At 43.1% G+C, this 18,812-nt stretch overlaps 1 protein-coding gene across 2 annotated transcripts in view; it reads right to left on the reverse strand.

Annotated features, from left to right (window-relative positions):
* Window positions 1–5,898: 5,898 nt before the first annotated feature.
* cacng8a (calcium channel, voltage-dependent, gamma subunit 8a) overlaps window positions 5,899–18,812 on the reverse strand; it is a 22,045-nt gene continuing 9,131 nt past the window's right edge. For both annotated transcript variants that reach the window (XM_037094152.1, XM_037094151.1), the window contains exons 3-6: window positions 17,966–18,217; window positions 14,152–14,235; window positions 11,680–11,820; window positions 5,899–11,306 (exon numbers count right to left, since the gene is read on the reverse strand). In XM_037094152.1, coding sequence (XP_036950047.1) covers window positions 10,411–11,306; window positions 11,680–11,820; window positions 14,152–14,235; window positions 17,966–18,217 — 1,373 coding nt within the window. In that variant the 3' untranslated portion in view covers window positions 5,899–10,410. The remainder of the gene's footprint in view (window positions 11,307–11,679; window positions 11,821–14,151; window positions 14,236–17,965; window positions 18,218–18,812) is intronic.

Raw genomic sequence — 18,812 nt, forward strand, 5'->3', positions numbered from 1 at the left:
ATGTGGGAAGTCAGGAAGAGGAGTGAGCGCGGATATTAAGTTGTAAAACTTTCCTCTCGGAGTCAGCAACGTATGCCACCAGCTCCCCAGGTGAGGTAGGTTTATACTCGCAGCACCTGTCAGTCATGCTAATGTGCAACGTTACCTGGCGAACTGGCCGATATCCAAGTGGCGTATCAGTGAACAAGCCGTCACTGCATCAGCCATTTTATGTGAAGATGAAGCCCAGACGGCAGAATAAAGTGTTTACATTGTACATATCTGCAAACCACTGGATACGTCAAACTAGTACGTGTCATACACATGATATCAACACGTGTTTGCATCACATGACGTGTGTGAGCTGAGTTAAATGTCAGCAGGAGGAGGAGGAGGAGGAGGAGGAGGGTGGTGCTGTGATAGCTAAGTGAGACAGCTGTCAATCCATAGATCACAGGAGATGGTGTGTTATTTGAGTTAGGACATGTCAGGATATTGTCCAGCGGTGGTTGTGGCTACACAATCAGGTATTTTTAAGCCAAAGCAGGATCTTATTCTCATCCTATCAAAGTGGTTGACCAGACTACAAGCACAGTGATGTCACAACCTGTCATAAAGTATCAACATATCTGTGGTTTCTGCAGAAATGTACATTTATTATTCATTGATTTGGTTGAGAAAACATTCTTACAATCTATTTACAAATCACCTTGAATGTGTCTGACCACAGTGAGCAGTCGAGACGAACTTTTTCATCGTCGCACAAAAGATGTTTACACACTCTGATCATTTCTTTTCTTATTTTCTTCCATTGAACACCAGTTGAAATCAGGTTTTATAATTCTTTCAAATTTGCAGCAAGAAGACGACAAGTAACTCACAAAACAGTTACAAAAAATTAGATTTCATCGCGTGACGTAGATCGTCACTTTTGCGGGCCTGAGCAGCAGAAATCATGACGTAAGGGTAAAAAAGCCGGAGATAATAAGAGGAAAGAACACACAGAGATGAACACAGACATCATGTCAGGAGAACCAGGGGAGTTTATATACAAGGTGAGCTGATGGCGAGACCAGGAGCAGCTGCTGATCATTAAGGAGGGCAGGAAGTGAAATGACAAAGGATATTGATCAAAAACACAACAGTAAATATGTCGTCCTGACATTAACTTAACTCCATGAGAACATTATGTCCTTAACTGATTGACAGCTGCCCTGTGCAGACAGAAAAAACATCTGCAATAGACACATTTCCTGCCTTTATCTTTCTTTTTGGCAGCAGGGTTGAACTACCAGAGAGAAGAGGAAGAGATCTGATGGGAGTGAAGTGGACGGCGGTCACAGTCCAAAGAAACTAGAAATCACATGCAGACTCTGTCAGAAAGCCTGATGTCTGAGTAGACTGGCCTGACGCTGCAGCTGAACTGTCTCACGTTGCTTCTACGCTTCACATATCAAGGTGTCCGGTGCCAGACCGCCACCGTGCCGCACCCACCGAAAGTCATTCCCTCGCTCCACGCCATCCAATCCACCGGAAAGAAAATACAGAGTGTCCTCAACGAAAACTGATACACGGCCTCAGATATTTGCAGCTTTAGTGGCTCGAGTTCAGAACAGAAGAGTGTGGGAGAAGTTCGTTGGACGTTCCTGACAGGTCTCTCGACAGTTACGCTGTCAAACACACACACACACACACACACACACACACACACACACACACTCGGACATTTGAAACCGTCCAACTTGAACGCAGCTTTAACGCACTAATGAGCTTGACTGCCGGATCAGAGGTGGTAAATTAAGATCTCCAGAATGTCACACGCGTCGAGACAACCATCGTAAATTTTTTAAAGAGAAAATCTGCCTAAAAGCCTAAAAAAAGATTTTTATTGCGCCCGTTAAAGATCGCCTATAAAATACAGTTTCATCCGCTGGTCGCTAAGTGAATATCAGATGTCTTTGTTATGTCGTTGTAAAATGTTCTTCCTGGAAAAAAAAATTCTCATTTAAGACGACCTGAAACTAAAGATGGAGACTGTAAAGTCGTCAGGAAACTGATCTCTGAGCTAATAAATCAAGTGAGAAGTAGCTTACACACCAATCAGACTTCAGTCTACACTGATGTTTCTGTTCACGTATGGAAGCTACATCTTCTTCTCTTATACAAGTTAAAGAATATGAGGTTATGTGTTTCACCAAGCTCCTGATTCAGACGTATGTATAGATACATACATGCTTTTGATTTTACCGTCATGTTTAGACTTAAAGTGAAACTCTCCCCAAATTGTTAATGTACACGAGTCAAACCTTCGTGTAAAAGCATAATAACAACGAAAGATTTACCGTATTTTCATTTTCAGGTCAAACTCATTTTCAATGGAAGTGCTACGGGCACTTTTACCATAGCATCAAAATCTCGACACAACATGAAACTTTGCTTGTTTTTTGAATAACTGACGTTAGCAGTAGCTTGTTCCACTCGCTGCCGTCATGGCAGCCGAGAAGTATCGATCTCTGTATGCGACGTAACGTGGACGAAAGTTAAGGTGGAATTTTGAAAGCCAAGGCTGCATTTTGAGAGTTTCACTTTAATCCTGAGAGAGAGAGCCTAAGAAATTAAAAAGAGGATTAATAACTCACACTCTGTTATCTGACATTTTACTAAACATCATAAATCCAGTGGTGAGTCTTTCACACATGCAAATATCTGATTCCACCTCTGTGGAGACATTGATCGGCGCCACAATGATTCCCTCCTGGGTGCCTTTCCACCCTGATTGATTCTGGTCTGAAACTTTGATCTCTCACTTTGAAATACCTGCAGTTATATATAAACTGAACTCATGTCTGTGAAGTTCAGCACCAGCCCAGGTTTCCTGTCGTGGGATCTCCCTTCTCTGAAGAGAGAGGAGAGGATTTGAGGACTGGAGGAAATGAGAGTGTAATCTTGACTGACAGACCTCCCCGCCGACATATGGCCGCCTGTCAGGGAGCCCGGAGCCGTTATCAGCGGCTGCAGACGGGCGCTCTTCACCGGCAGAGAGGCCTGGAAGCAGAGACAGCTGGACAGGCGAGCGTTGGACTGAACCAAGAGAGGAAATTAAAATGCAGAATGTCCTCACAGGTGGCAGATTCCTGTTGACTCATGAAAGCTGACACAAGGCGGCAGCTATTATCACATCGTGCTGTATGTACAACAACTGTGCTGCTAGCTTCAGACATAATAATACAGGAGAGCCAGGTGCACCATGGGAGATCTGCAGTGTAGACACTGGCCTGCGGTGAAGGGTTATCTGGCTTTTATTAGATGCTGGACATCGACCGCACAGTGGTGACATGACCGAGGTTGTTTTTCTCAAGTATCCACTCTGGGTCCAGGTTGTGGGTCGTGGATTATGGGAACTAATCTGTGGTTTAGTGTTGACAAGTGGTCCATCAAAAGAAGCTCAACTTGTGCATAAACACACAAGGAAATTAATGAAAAGGGAAAAGATGGAGAAGAAGAAGAAGAAGCTATTTGAAGTCAACAAAGACCTCTCTGTTTTCTCTTGTAGATGGTCAAGGCGACTGATTTTGTTTCCTCTTCTTCTTCTCTGTGGTGTGTCTGCTTTTGCCAACTTTTATTTTTCCTACACAACCATACAACTTCTGAGCAAACTACTCTTTGTGGAGCCTTGTTTACTTGCACCAAACTAGTTGATGGAAATTAACCTTGAAATTCATTCTCTCTTCTTTTTATTTTGGTGACATTTCAAAGGTTTGGTTCCAATTTTCTCAACATATAAATGGAAAAAAAGGGCTGTTGTGGTTTACTCGTGCAATAATGTCCTACATTTTCAGTTTCAGTACATTATTGGGTGTTCATACGGTGAAATGCATGTTAAGTCCCGTGTCTGAATATGTCAAGTGGAAGGACTGAGACGTAACTCTTACAAAAAAGGCCAACTAGCCATTTTTGCCATCGCTCAGCACTGTTTCTGTCGGTGTTGCACATGTGGCCGTTTTCTCAAACCAGGTAAATGAGCTTTTTAATGAGAACACAGCTGCTGGTCACGAACCTTAAACATGTGACCAACTTCAGCTTAACCTCTGCCACCTTAATCTTTCCCTCTAACTGCCTTTAAGGGAACCTTTCATCTCAGATCAATGAGCCTTTGACTCTGTATCCAAACTGCTGAGTCGAGAAAGCAGAAAGAGTCAAAAACACAATCAGAATCGCTTCCCTACTTTCAAACCGCTTCCAGATGAACTACACATGAGAAGTCAATGTTCATTTGTGGAAATAAGAGGCTGTACTGCGTGCAGTGAACCCACAGAGATATTAGAGCTTATAATGTCTTTCCGTAGTGCACAAACGGTAAGAATGCAGAAATACAGAGGCGACTCCTCTCTTTGTAGCTGCTGTCGGTGCAGAACGAGTTCCTGCTGCACAAAGACGTGCAGACGGCGTCATAGCAGACGAGAGACGCCAACTAATTAAAACTTTGACACCAAATCACATTCGTCGCTGCTTCAACCAAACACGTCTCAGTCTCCAGCGTGTTTCTGCCAGCAGATCTATTGTCAGCGGGATTAAAAACTGTCACATTTCCCCCGAGCTGACGGTTTCCTCCAGAGAAGACGTTATTAAGAGACCGCACCGTCTTAATTACCGCCTGTCAGGCTCCGTACTGTTTCCATTTTTAGGTCAGATTTGCCAAAATGTTCAGCACTCTATCTATCTATCTGTCTATCTATCTATAGAATAGCAGCATCTATTGTTTGTTCAAATGCCTGAAATGACACTTACGTTATATTTTCCGACAAGCAGCCTCTTATATTTGAGTGAATAACGACTCTCGTCTGTCAGCAGCGAAGGCAGAAGCGGGATGAAGCTGTTACACCACTGCTGTCCAACACCATCCACATCGTGTACCATTGAATCAACTGACGCCCACGCATGACACACTCCAAACAGACAGAAGTATTAATTAAGGTACTGTGAGCTGGATGTGCTAAAAAGCAGGGAGTGAATGGGATAAATCCAGCTGGTCCTCCGCAGAGCAAATACAAGAGTGGAGGAATGTTTAAGGTTGTTAAAACTACTGATAGTACTGCTGACTGTTCGTGTCCCGTATTAAACCAAAAGTCAGTGTTGACTTCTTTAAGTTGATCTTCTTAAAGCAGTTAACTTATGTGACGTACGTACGTGACGTTTTAGTTTTGGAGCCATGACCGAACAAAACTGTGTTATCGTATCCAAGAAAATAAAGGACTTGATACTCAACTTTAATGTTAAAAACTCGTAGTCTGACTTGATTTGACACGTGGTGACGAACCTTAACTTGACCTGACTATGAAATGGATCTTGTGACTTGGACAAAATAAGTCATAAGTAACTTACTGCATCCAGAGAGAGAAAGAGCGGTGAGTCATCAGCATATAAACTGAGATTTATTGCAGTCAGTGTCAACAAAAGATTGGATGGATAAAAGTGTGTGACTGCAACATTTAATACCACAGATTCTTCCACTCTTCCACTCGACAATCAATTAATTCAACTTCATATTTCTTCAACCTTGACCGAGCAGCTGTTGTTGCTTAAATGTCAACCCGGTGTGAGAATAATAGCAAATGAATCAGTCTTGTAACAGCCAAACGGGTCTATTTGAGCGACACTGTCCAGCTTTATATCCAAATGGAGAAGAGTACATTCTTTTCATTCCACTGCTGTTTTAGGACTTTTTTTAACAAGATGAGTAACTTCTGCAGTTGGAAAACTATAACAATACTTCAGAATGTGCATAATAATAAGTTGATGGAATCGAGGCTTCTGACACCTCGGAGTTGTTGGTGAATCACCACAATGAATCAAAATCTGCAGTCAATAATTCACATCACACAGCAACATTTTCATATAGAACTTTATTGAATATATCTATATATTTATATATATGTATATATACCTTATATTTTTTGTCTTTTCCAGTGAGGATCGGTATATTGTATTGCTTTCCCCTTTTCCTTACTGTTCTTGACGTGTATCGGTCTGCTGAGTGGCAGAATACCAGTTTTCCGTTTGAAGAGTTTCAGGTTTGACTCGTGTCAGTAGTCTAAGTGTTGGTGAAAAAAAGGAGCCGGTGATTTAACGCTGCCGTTAAAAACAGCTTGCACATCAAGGATATGAACTGAAAACATAGAAGCAGAACGTCCTCTGTTGACCATGTTCTCACAGAAACACTTTATAAAAAGGTAAAATGCTTTTTAGTGATTTTGTAACGATATTCGTCAACGTATTAATTAGAAGCATGAGGCTGATTTATTTTGTCGTACTTATCGTTTACCATGTAAAAACCACTGACACTACCAACACAGACCACATTTAGCCCACTGTCTCCCAGCACTTAGGCTACTGACAGTATGTCACAGAGAGGCACGAAGCCTTAATAGCCCAAAGTTACAGGTGTAGGAACTCTGAAACAATATAACATTTAGAATACCTATACGTACCACCACGAAAATAAATAGATTAATATAAAGTCTATCGCCTACAGTTACACACTAGTCTGAACATTAAAAAACACTGATTATTAGGCTACGTTGGTAATGTTTAGAAACAATAACAATGAAAAAAAATCAGGAGCCTGCAAATAAATGTGGACCAGATGATGATGGAAGAGCGAAGTCAGAGTGAGGAAACAATAAAAGCTGAAGCTGGAATAAAGACTACGAAAAGTGAAGAACCATTACTGGGAACTGTGACAGTCAAAGGAAGAGAATAAATACATGAAAGTATGAAAGAAATAACAGTGCAATAATAACATTTATTGTAAAATACACAATAGAATAATAAAAGAAAATAAAAATCGAGGGACGGATCCAAAACCAAAACGTAGGAGGAAAAAAATGTCACTTTTTCTTACTTCCGCAACCATCAATGTGCCCTGTATGAAGGCACGAAGCCACCAGCTCAGTAACCAGCAGCACACTGGTGTTACTGGGCGGCTGCCAGTGTGAATGGGCAGGTGAAAGGGTGAAGCAGGGTGTTACTAAAAAAAAAAAAAAAAAAAAAAGAGCATGCACGCTCAGTCAGCTCTCCCTGTACAAACACATTTAAGAAAAAAAACCATGAAGATGACGATGATTTCACACGTTATCGCCCTCGCCACTGTTTTGTGCACATGCTGTCCACGTGACACCACTGACTTTAGTCTACATAAGCAAGAGAACAGAAAAAAAAAAAAAAATCAAAAAAGTCCTCGAAAGAAATATAAAAAAATTACAAAAAAAAAAGAAACAGATTTCAAAATGTATAAATACCCTGCAATAACCATTACGATCATAGAAACACCAGCAACATGATATTAATACTCAAGGAGTTACAATCTCGTGTAACCTAGAGATGATCACTCACTCCGGATGGAAAAAGACAACCCAAAGATTACCACTTACAGACGTTATGTGCTTTCGTTGAAGTGAATGGACCGATAATATACTCAATAATACATTTATTATTCTAGTTTGTGAAATAGGATATAGTTATAGCTAAAAGAGAGACGGAGAGAAAGGGGAACCGAAGCTGTTGTGCTCTTTTCTCTCTCCCTCCAGACTCGTCGTCGACCAGGGTCGGGGGTTGAATTCATTTGTTTTTTGTTTGTTTTTTTGTGAACGCAGCTGATTCAGAGTTCAGTAGATCAGTCCAGTTGTCAGATTCAGGACATGCGAAGAGTCCAAAAATGCTTTGCAGTACATCCATGATGGAGTTTCCTCCTCCCACCACCCCCCGTTGAAAACTTGTGCTCAAGTCCCAATTTTTATTTTCTATGCAGATAATTTACAACCTCTTTAATGCTAAATAATGTGCTTTAATTGGCGTTACTTCTCGAGAATAAGTGAGGAACTTGGTTTGGATAAAATGGTTGATATACTGGAGTAATACATGGTTTTGATTTTCAGTCCTAACTAAAACTCCGCCCCCTGAGTGGTAACTGAACGGACCCTCGCCTCCTGTTTGTTGTCGCCTGTGGTTGCAGGAACGCTCAGCGGACGACTGCCCTGAAGCCTTCGGTATCGGATCATCATCGTAAACAGTCATACAAACCCTGGAATGGATGTCAGTGAATAAACATCACGTCGAGTGTGTAAGAGTCCATCTTCACAAGTGTGTTCATTGTATCGACGGTGCATTTAGCTTCTTTTCTACCATCTGATGACACAAAATAAGCATTGTGACGGATATCTGTTTTATTATATGCATCTCTGTTTTCCTGCTGTCGACAGTAATTTGACCTTTGCCTCCAACTTTACTGATCACAGCGCTTTTTCCATCCATTCATCACTTTGTGCAGTGTTAATGGTATTTACCAGTTGGCTAGTTACAGCTAACGTTGCTAGGCTATTTACACTCTTGTGTGCTTGGTAGAGTTGTTAAAAGTTGAATTGATTGATGTCAGCTGTCTTGCAGAAGCTCCGATCTCAGTGCTCACTGAATATTTCGAAATAGTAGTTGATCATTTTTATAATCACCTCAATGTCGTCGATAACATTAGCAAGTCACTCAGCTTGATTTTCAGAGCTTAACTGACATTAACTGGCAAAAATTAAAATGACTGGCGTTCATTAACTCCATGGTGCTTTTCTTCATTTCAGTAGCCAGCTAAAGGCCATCTGACTGACTAACCTCACTCCTGTGGTAATTAGCAAAATGACTGTAATGATAACACGACATTAAAAAAGCAGTAAACACTATCACATGTGACTCTACAGTGTTGTCACGCTTGCCTCCAACCTCTGTGATCACAGTGCTTCATCAGACTAAAGTGAGCACATCTTTTTATATTGTATTTCTGATTATTCTGACAAGCATCTCAGTGTGAGCAACGTTAGACTAAGGTTGGTGCTTCAGTGAGTAGACTAGCTGAGTTACAGAGCTAAGCTAATGCTAGCTCGCTATTCCTCGTTTTTCTCACTTGGTTCTTGGAAAAGCTGTAAAAAATCAGAGTGACTGACTTACAATGTGAGAAAGCACTGACCTCATCGCTCATCAACTCGACTGGGCTCTTCTTCGTTTTATTGACAAAGCTAGACAAGCTGACCGGCAGTCCAAGCTAGTGAGGTGATTATCAAAGTGATCATAAAACGGAGTGTGATTACTAAGGTTAGAGGCAAAGATTAAGACGAGTGGTCAGCAAAACAGATGTACGTACCGCTACGTTGTGTCAGCAGAGCAAATTAATGCTAAAAAATATTCAGTGCTCACTTGGGGTCCTTCAAAACTGAAACACTGAACTTTTGATCATGCAGTTCCTGTTGTTTCAAGAACAACAAGAAAAAAAAGTGAGATTATTCTGAGACAATAAAATAAAGGGCCGTCCTGTTCCATTTGGCCAGGATTCAGCAAACACTTCACACATGTGAACAAAGACTCTCGGATCTGCACGTCAGATGAAGCTTCTTGTTCAGACGGACATTTGTTGCAGTGTTTAACCAAACTGTGACAACCGGCAGTGGTGTAACGGAGGCGTACAGGGTGAAGCTTAGCGTCTATGCTGTTCTGGTTTAGAATGCCCATCTGTCACTGTAACTACCTCTGACACACAATAAAAAATAAATAGGCTCACAGTGTGTCAGCCTCCTCTGGTGTGTGTGTGTGTGTGTGTGTGTGTGTGTGTGTGTCAGAAGGTTAGATATGGCTGAGGTCGCCATCTTACGACCAGAGGTTATGTAGCTACTGTTGACCTACAATCGGCAGTCAACTCGTCACTGAGCAGCTTGTTACTTGGCTGAATGTACCCGTTTGTGTCTCTCTGTTCCTTTTTTAAAAATAGAAGTGAAACAGAGAATTGTGGCTCGTACCATCTGGACGCTTCAAAGTTTGTTAGTTGGGATGTTTGAAAGTGTCGTACGGTCCAAACTAGACTCCTAAAAACTTTTTATAAACCAGATTCAGTTCCGTTTTTTTATCGTGCATGTCTTGTGACAAATCACAAACTCAGTGAAGTGAAGTTGGAGTTTAAATCTCTGTGGCAGCTGACAAAATGTGAAAGGAGAGAGTAAATAAGGACTGAGCTCCCCTGCCCCTTTAGCAAGGCACTTACTGTATCCCCCCCCAACTGCTGCACAGGGAGACTGGTTTCACTGGGAAGCTCCCACTTGTGTGTGATGCTAAAGTTAAAAAGTTAAAAATGAACGTCTGATGTGCTGAAGCCTCCGCTGCACCGCTGCTGTATGATCAACTTAAAGAAGTCACGACCATTTTAAGGCAGGTGTCAAGAATCTGTCAGGTGTTTTATGACTGTTTGTGATTTTGGTGAATAGTTATGGCAGCTGTACCTCAGGCTCAAGGACAGAGACCGTCGAAGTGTCACCCGCACATTTTCAGCCCTACTTCTCTCTTTTCTGTCAACACTTTCTGTCTTCACCCTCCCTCCCTCGCTCCTCTCTGAGGTTGAGTTTAAACTGGCGTAGTTTTCCTGTTCAGTGTGTCTGAGTTGCTATCCCTGTCCCTTTTGGCGGTGAGTCGGTCCAGGGTTCCCACGTTGCCCCGGTCCCGGTCCCTGTCCCTCTCCCTCTCCATGGTGGCTGTGGATATCGGAGCCGTCTGGGCCGGAGTGGCGGCTGCTGTGGAGGTGTTCAGCGGTGCTGAATTCTGGGCTACAGCCGCTGCTGCTGCCAAGTTGGACTTGGAGTGAGACGGGAGCGTACCGCTGCTTATCACCGCTCCTCCTCCTCCACTTCCACTTCCTCCTCCTCCTCCTCCTCCTCCTCCACCGCCACTGCCGGTGGAATCTTTCGGGAAGTAGTTGTGGAGCTGGTACAGGGTGGCCCGGTCCACCGTGCCATAGAGGGGTGGGGCGCCGCCTCCCAGGCTGCCCAGCTTGGAGTCCCTCGACAGGGTGTACATGGAGATGTCGCCGCCTCCTCCGCTTCCGCCGCTGCTGGTGTGGTGCGGGTTGGGAAGAGTAGCCACGGAGAAGGGTGGAGCAGAGGGCGGCAGGCTGAAGGTCTTGGAGGCGCCGATGGGTGAGGTCTCCTGCGAGTGCGGCGGGTCGGTGGAGCGTGAGCTGGAGCGAGAGCGCCGTCTGAATCGGTAGCTGGGCAGTCGCAGCATGGCGTGCGTGGTGCTCTTGAAGAGGTCGGTGCGAGAGCGGCAGCGCAGCTCCTTGTTCTTCTCGATGTAGATGTTGACGGCGAGGACGCCCACCATCTCGGCCAGGATGAAGGACAGGCCGCCAAAGTAGAAGGACCAGCCGTAGGAGTAGTGCCACTTCTTGTCCTCGTCTTTCTTGGGGGAGATGTCGCTCAGTGCTGCAGAGATGTACACGATCACTCCGATGATGTTGCTGAGCCCTGAAGAAATATACAAGACTTCTACTGTAAGTGCTCCTCTGGGACAAATTAACCTGCAGCTTCATTAAATTGTTTTCCAGGCAGAGATATGGGAACTGTTTCCTTTCAATTATACAGTGAGGAGGCGGGCGTAATGTGAAAGTCAGTCTGCATATCATACATAAGAACCTTCTTATGTATTCTTATTATGGCTGTGTTTGACTGATGGATCTGAAACTTAAGTCGAAATAGCAGTTTAATGGCAGTGTTGGGTGGAAAGAAAGACATATAGGAAGGACAAAGGATGCATTAATGGAGGCAAAGCAGCAGGCAAACAGTGACTCAATCCCTAAACTAGGAGAGAGGAAGAACGATGACGAAGCTGCAGTGTTACCTGCAGCGACGAACAGGATCCCTCCGCCGAGAATGATGTTCCTCTTGCTCTTGTAGAAGCCGCTGGAGGCGACGCAGACTCCACCCAGCAGCAGCAGTATGGCGCTGAGGATGGGGAAGATGCTGGAGGCTCGCACCACACCTGCACACGGGGACAGAGCTACGTCATCTCGTGTGCTGGAATTTGTTCTCAAGTTTGTCAGCTCTTCTCTGTTAAATATGACTAATTCAGTGCTTTTCATGTAGCGCGATCGGTGAGGCTTGTTTTTGAGGTTCAACGCCGTTTGAAGGTGCAAAGTGAGCAGCCTCGTGACACCCCTGGGAGATTAAGTGTTACCACGACGTGCTATAGCTGACACTACAACTTGGCTCTGGATCAGCAGCGATCTACAGTATTTATATAAGTTTACTACAAAATATTCAGCAGGCAGTTTCTCTTTGTCAAGACTGGGGGAAAATGACTAAACCAGATCCAGCTGATCTTCTATAAAAGTTAATCTCTGATATTTGTGACATTAAATTAATGATGTATATCAGCAACAAATTGATAATTAACTCATCTACTGACTTTCAATAAGCAGATCATCCACCACTACCCTGCAGCTCAGGACCTTCGCTGTGACTGCACAAGGTTGCATTACATCACCTAAAACCCCGTCTACATTATCTTCCTCGCAGACACCTCCAACCTATGAGCGTTAGCGATAACGTAGAGAGACGTTACAGGAGATTAAAATGCTGAGTAGCTCCGTCTCCGGCAGCGACACGTGGAACGAGCAGAGCCTTGAAGTTTTCAAGGTGACTCCTGAAGCCGTGCGAGCTTTTGTTTGCCTCTGAAGGGAAGAGATAATGCTGTGATAAGCATATATTATCAGCCAGATGTGTCAGACAGTGACTGCGAATGATTCTCTGGATTTGCTTTTAAAAAGTGAGAAGGGACTGTGTGGGTGGCGTTCGCATCTTCAGCACAATTTATTGATTTCCTGATGATAAGACGAGAGCTGTGGGGGGGTTAGAAATGATATCTGTGTTCTCAGGTGACTAACTCCAACTGTGTGTCTCAGCACGTTAATTAGTCAAGTATTATCATCTCCTGCAAACAATGGAATTTTTTAGTCCCATTGTGTTTGTGAAAGGCAAATCTGAAATGATTAGTCAATTAGGAGGAATAATGAATATAGATAAATAAATAATTGGCAACTATTTTGATAATTGATTAATAATTGTAAGCCGTTTTGGAAGCAGAAATGACAAATGTGCTGGTTCTGGCTCCTCAGATGGAAGAATTTGTCTTGGCATGTGTAATTTTATTTTGAAAATCTTTGTTTCATTTCTTTCTTTCTTTTCTTTTCTTTCGACTTAAACAAAACAATTCAGCCCAGTCGCCAGAGCAAAATGTCAGCATGACACTTTCCATTTTTATGTCTTACACATATCAACATTTCGTGCAGCTACTGGATCTATTTGACGAGCACTGGCACATTTTCCATCCAAGTTTAAGGCCAAAAGATCCAAGAATGCAAAAACACGATCTTTTACAAACCCTAAGAGTGTTATAAAAACTGAACATAAAGACATGTAGAAAATTCAGTTTGAAGAGACTTTCATTTATTCTGTAAATTAGTCTGAAAGATGTATCTGTTAATGAAGAAAATAAGAGAGCTAATAGTCTTTAAATGTCAGTGACTAGAAACTGAGGTTATAGAAGAAGCTTCAGTTCAGCTCAGAGGATTTGTTATTTTTTTCTTCTCAGCTGAAACATACTGTGAGGCGTTTTGTAGCGTTTATTTTGTCATTGAAGTGACTTGAATTAAAAACAATTCAAAGCGTGCGTCCTCTTATTGTCTGCACCAACATGAGTCCAATCCAAAGGTTTGTGCTGCCTTTGGAGAATTAAAAGCTCTCTTGTTCAGTCAAGGCTGCACAGCAAAGCAAACACGAACACCTCAGAAAAAGACAGCCAGATAGAGATCTTTACGTAACGTATGGATGGAGCGTACAGTCTGTAAACCGAACGGTTCAGGGGCTGTACGAACAGAATTCTCTATCACAAAGGAGGCAGGATGTGAAACCTGAATCCTGAGCTGAAAATAATCCATTAGTGAAGGTTGTTCTTTCAATCCATCTGTGAAAAAAAAAAAGAAAAAGCTTTCTGCACACCCCCAGACTCCCAACCCCATGCACCTGGGCATTTAAACACATACACAAACGCACACTGCGCAGACACACACACACACACACACACACACACACACACAGTTACACACACAGTTACACACACCTCCAGGAACGCTTTGCTTGAATCTGACATCCGTGTATTGATGTCCGCCCACCACCCCCTTCTGTCCTTTCTGTATCCGTGTGTGCTGGAGACTGTAATGTGTGTGTGTGTGTTGTGTTCAGCTGAGATGTGTGTGTTGTACAGGCTGAATGTGTGTGTGTGTGTGTGTGTGTGTGTGTGCGTGCCACTCACGCAGCAGATACTCTGCAGCATCTTGGTCGTAGTCTGCGTCGTCGGGGAAATGGTTGATCTGGGAACACACACCTCGCTTCAAGCCTGTAAAATAACAACGAGGAAGAGGAGGAGAGAGTGTGTGAGTTCGGTGGTGGAGAAGAGTCGAGGTCACACGGCAAGAGAGACTGAAATGCAGAAATGGTGAGAGGAGGAGAGCGATGAACAGAATGAGGCAGAGAGAAAAATATGGGAATGATTACTAGTCATGGAAAACATTTTAAAAAAAGGCGAGATGGGAGAGAAGTGGGAGCGTTAGGAGATGGAGAAAGGGAACGATGAAGAGGACGAAGTGAGAGGTAAACAAGATAACGGATGTATGACACATGTCAAATGCTGCCCCCTCGACAGGAAGACCACACACTGAGCCGGACGACGTAATCCCATAACCGTTTATCATGCGATACCAAACCCTGACCTGACAACAAGTATCTCTCAGCATTATTCTCCACAAACAACACAGCGACAGCGAGAGATGTGGAGAGGAAGTCAAGTTGCCACTGGAGCACAGGAGGATTTAACAAACAGGCTGCGAGAGGAGTGTATTCATCCGTCTGATTTTAACATGTAAAAGGCACAAGTGAAACAGCTGAGACTACTGGGAAAAGCAAGCGATGAGCGAGTCAAAAACGTCAGTGCATATGGTGCAAATCAAGGACAATCACGTGAAGCGTCACCACATGGCCTGTTGATGACCGCCATTGCTAACTGGCGCCGTGCGGGATTGTTTTGTAGCGTGCCGTTTGGCCGTGATGGTTTTTGGCCTGAACTGTGTCCAAACATGGAGGCTGGTGCTTTGACTTAAATGCTAAAGTCAGCATGCTAACGTGCTCAAAACGACAACATCAACAGTCTTATGTTCAGCAGGTGTAACGTTTACTATGCTTACTATCTTAATTTTGCAAAACAGCATGCTAAAAATGAAAAAAAGTGCAGTTTTTCTGGTATCTGTGCAGAAGAAATGCATTACAATTTCAACCTGATGATGGCGCTAGATTAAACTTCAAGGAATTAAAGTTATTCATCTAATAGCGGTTACCCCAAAGTAAACTGCATTCCTTTTGAAATGATCATGACGATGATGCCGAGTACAGAGTCAAGTCAACAATCACAATCTGTAATTTCATCTCTTCATCTCAAATGCCAGGTTGTCTGCCTCCTCTCTACGTGAGGCTGTACAGTGTGTCGGCTTTCTGATCCTCCACCATCTTCCATCACTGGATACTGCTGCAGCAGCCTGCTTCTGTTCCTCTGTCTTGTAAATCAAAACAGAAACTGCATCTGAGCGCTTACATTTCTCATGGAGAGGGAATATTTGTTTACCTTGACAGCTATTTGTGCATTTCACGGACAAAATAAACATCAAGCGGGAGGAAAGATCCCTTGTTTCTCTTGTAATAAAATGAAAGACAAGAAGAAAACAAAAACATTAAAAAGAACATGAAGAGGACATTTCAGGCTCCAACACCTGTGCAAACAAAAGTCAGGGCGAGGTAACCGGCAGCAAAATCAGATGTTTTAAAGACAGACTATCACATCTTGAGTGGAAGGAGGCAGAATTATTCATCAGGACTGAGACTGGATTAAAGCAGCAGACAGCAGATCAGGATTAAAGGGCAGAGTATCTGTCTAACAACTTGAATAATTCCGAAAAAAAAAGAGCAGCCAGGTGACAACAATAGTCAATATTGTGTAACATCGAAACAACAAGAGGTCTTTTCATATGGGATAGGAAGCAAAACGAACCACTGAACATGATGAAGTCATTCTGGATGAATGGATTTCCTTCCAAGTCAGATTTGATTGCACACAAAAGCAAAGAGTTCTTGATGCTGTTGTCTTGTTTATTATAATTATACTAACAACTCAGAATGCATGTGGCCTCACACCTTTAACTCAAATACAAGAACCTTGATAATAAACTGTTTGAGAGTGATTATTACGTATACATATCTGTCCTCTCCGATCAAACCTGCTGTCAGCTGCAGCAAAGCGGGAAAAAAAACAACTACTTAATCAGTCACAGAATGAGTCACCACTCATATCTGAGCTGTGGGGCATTATGATGAGCTTTATGTTGAATGTGTATAAGTATATATATATATATATATATATATATATATATATAAGTATATATATGCGACTTTGTCATTATCCAGTTGACAGCATGTCGTGACATCATAACGCATTATAAATGTAGCTAGCCAAACTGCAAATATGTTTTCTATCTATGTGGGGCTACTGCATGTAGCGTGTTTTTAAACATCCAGCTAGATCTGCTAGTGGGGTGTGATCAGGGAAAAATCAGGTCTGGCAAGGGAGAAAGCAAGTCTGGTTAAGGAGAAAGCAGGATGTGGTTAGGGTGAAAGCGAGGTGTGGTTAAGGAGATAGTGAGGTGTGGTTAGGGAGATAGCGGGGTGTGGTTAGGGAGATAGCGGGGTGTGGTTAAGGAGATAGTGAGGTGTGGTTAGGGTGAACGCGAGATGTGGTTAGGGAGATAGCGAGGTGTGGTTAGGGAGATAGCGAGGTGTGGTTAGGGAGATAGCAGGGTGCGGTTAGGGTGAAAGCGAGGTGTGGTTAGGGTGAACGCGAGGTGTGGTTAGGGAGATAGCGGGGTGTGGTTAGGGTGAAAGCGAGGTGTGGTTAGGGAGATAGCGGGGTGTGGTTAAGGAGATAGTGAGGTGTGGTTAGGGTGAAAGCGAGGTGTGGTTAAGGAGATAGTGAGGTGTGGTTAGGGAGATAGCGGGGCGTGGTTAGGGTGAAAGCGAGGTGTGGTTAGGGAGATAGCAGGGTGCGGTTAGGGTGAAAGCGAGGTGTGGTTAGGGAGAAAGCGGGCTGTGGTTTACGACTTGAGAGACATATTTTGCAATCCCAACCTTCCTCTGAAAACTCTGTCATGCTGGAAGACAACCGTGGAAACATGAGTCAGGGTTTTAGAGAGGAATTATGAGCCTCCAGCAAGAATTTCTTTCAAAAAGTCATGATTGGATATTTAGCTGATTCTGAAAAACCACATGAGGCAGCAACTAACAGCTCACCTCGAGAGACTGCTGAACAAGACTTCTCCATTCGCAAAGACTTGTGTTTCTAGATAAAAAAAGGATTTTAGTATTTCTTAGTCATTGTTGAAATCAGTTCCGTAATATAGTCAGAAATGTAGAGTAACAGCTGTCAGTTGTAAAGACAAGCACTTTTAGTGGAAGTAACTTTGATGGTGGTAGTTGCCCCAAAGGACCAAGCTGCCAGATAAGGTGATCTACTGGACTGATTTCAAAACTTTAGGTGAATTAAAACGCCTGCCTGTGACTCAAGTATGAAATGTTGACTCTAATCATAATCCTGGCAGTTATATTGTTTGTCTTTGCAAGGTTGTTACTGTATAAACCATGATTTGAACAAGACAGGGTTGAGATCAGTGTTCTTGGTGTTGGTGATGTTCTCATTGTTGACAACTTGAAATAGTTGCATCAGCTGCTTGCACTTGACCAATTACTGGACGACATGTGATGACTGACCTCATTAAAGCTTGAGAGGCTACGGAGCAGATCAACAGAAGTGACAGATAAACAAAAGTAGACCAATCAGCTACTGGTTTGTGTTTGTGAGTAAGAGAACACCTATTTATGTCTGTTCTGATTACAGTGACGAGCACACTGACCTCAACAAGACCCTCCAGTGACCAGCGCATGACAAACACACACACACACACACACACACAAGCCTCAACACACACCCACTTGCATGAACGACAATGTGGAAATAGGACCGGCTGTACCTTCCAGGCAGCAGATCCTCCAGAGGCCGGAGTGGGTGAGTGCCCCGGGGTCTTTCTTGTCCTTGTTGTTGGAGTCCTCCTGGGACGAGTTGGCCGTGCTGTTGCAGATGAAGGCTCGGGCGTACAGCCAGTAGTCGGTACCGATGGCCACCGTCATCAGGGCGAAGGCCGCGAACGCTCCCATGGTGGTCAGCAGCACCTGGATGCCCCGCTCACACCACACCAGCGCCGGGCGTGGAAGGAAACTGATATCTGACAAGAAGACAGAAACCAAGATCACTTCTTCAGTACAGACCAGTGCACAGTAACACTACAAACTAATGACTAGAATAAGTATCCTGTTTTCTTCTTATGATAATAATAATTATATCCGATGCTGAAGAAAATGTCCAAACATGACAATAATCCTCCTGGAGCTGAAGTTAAAGTTTAAAGCTCAAGATGACTAAGAGCGTTATTTACAGCGTTCATCCAGCAGCGACTGACAGCAGAAGAAGAATGATGCAGTTCTACCTAAACTGAACAAGAACAGGCTCATTCTTCATGAGTGAACTTGCTAATAGCACTGTGGTGTCAGCCTGAGACACTGACTGTAGAGAGTGATCCCATCACACTTACAAGTTTGAATCTTTCCACACATCCATGAGGACAATAACGTCAAAATCATGCTTTTGAATATAATTTGCAAAACTAATTTTTCATATTAAGTTAAATTAAATCCTTATTTTTTCTATTTTAGTTTTATTTAGAATACTTTTTAAACTTATTCTTATGGGCAGCTGCACATGTTTTGTTTAGTAACATGAAAATAGATATTGATTTTATGTGGATTAAGATACATTTTGCA

Source organism: Acanthopagrus latus, chromosome 3, assembly GCF_904848185.1.
Source record: "Acanthopagrus latus isolate v.2019 chromosome 3, fAcaLat1.1, whole genome shotgun sequence".
In the NCBI taxonomy this organism is placed as follows: domain Eukaryota; kingdom Metazoa; phylum Chordata; class Actinopteri; order Spariformes; family Sparidae; genus Acanthopagrus; species Acanthopagrus latus.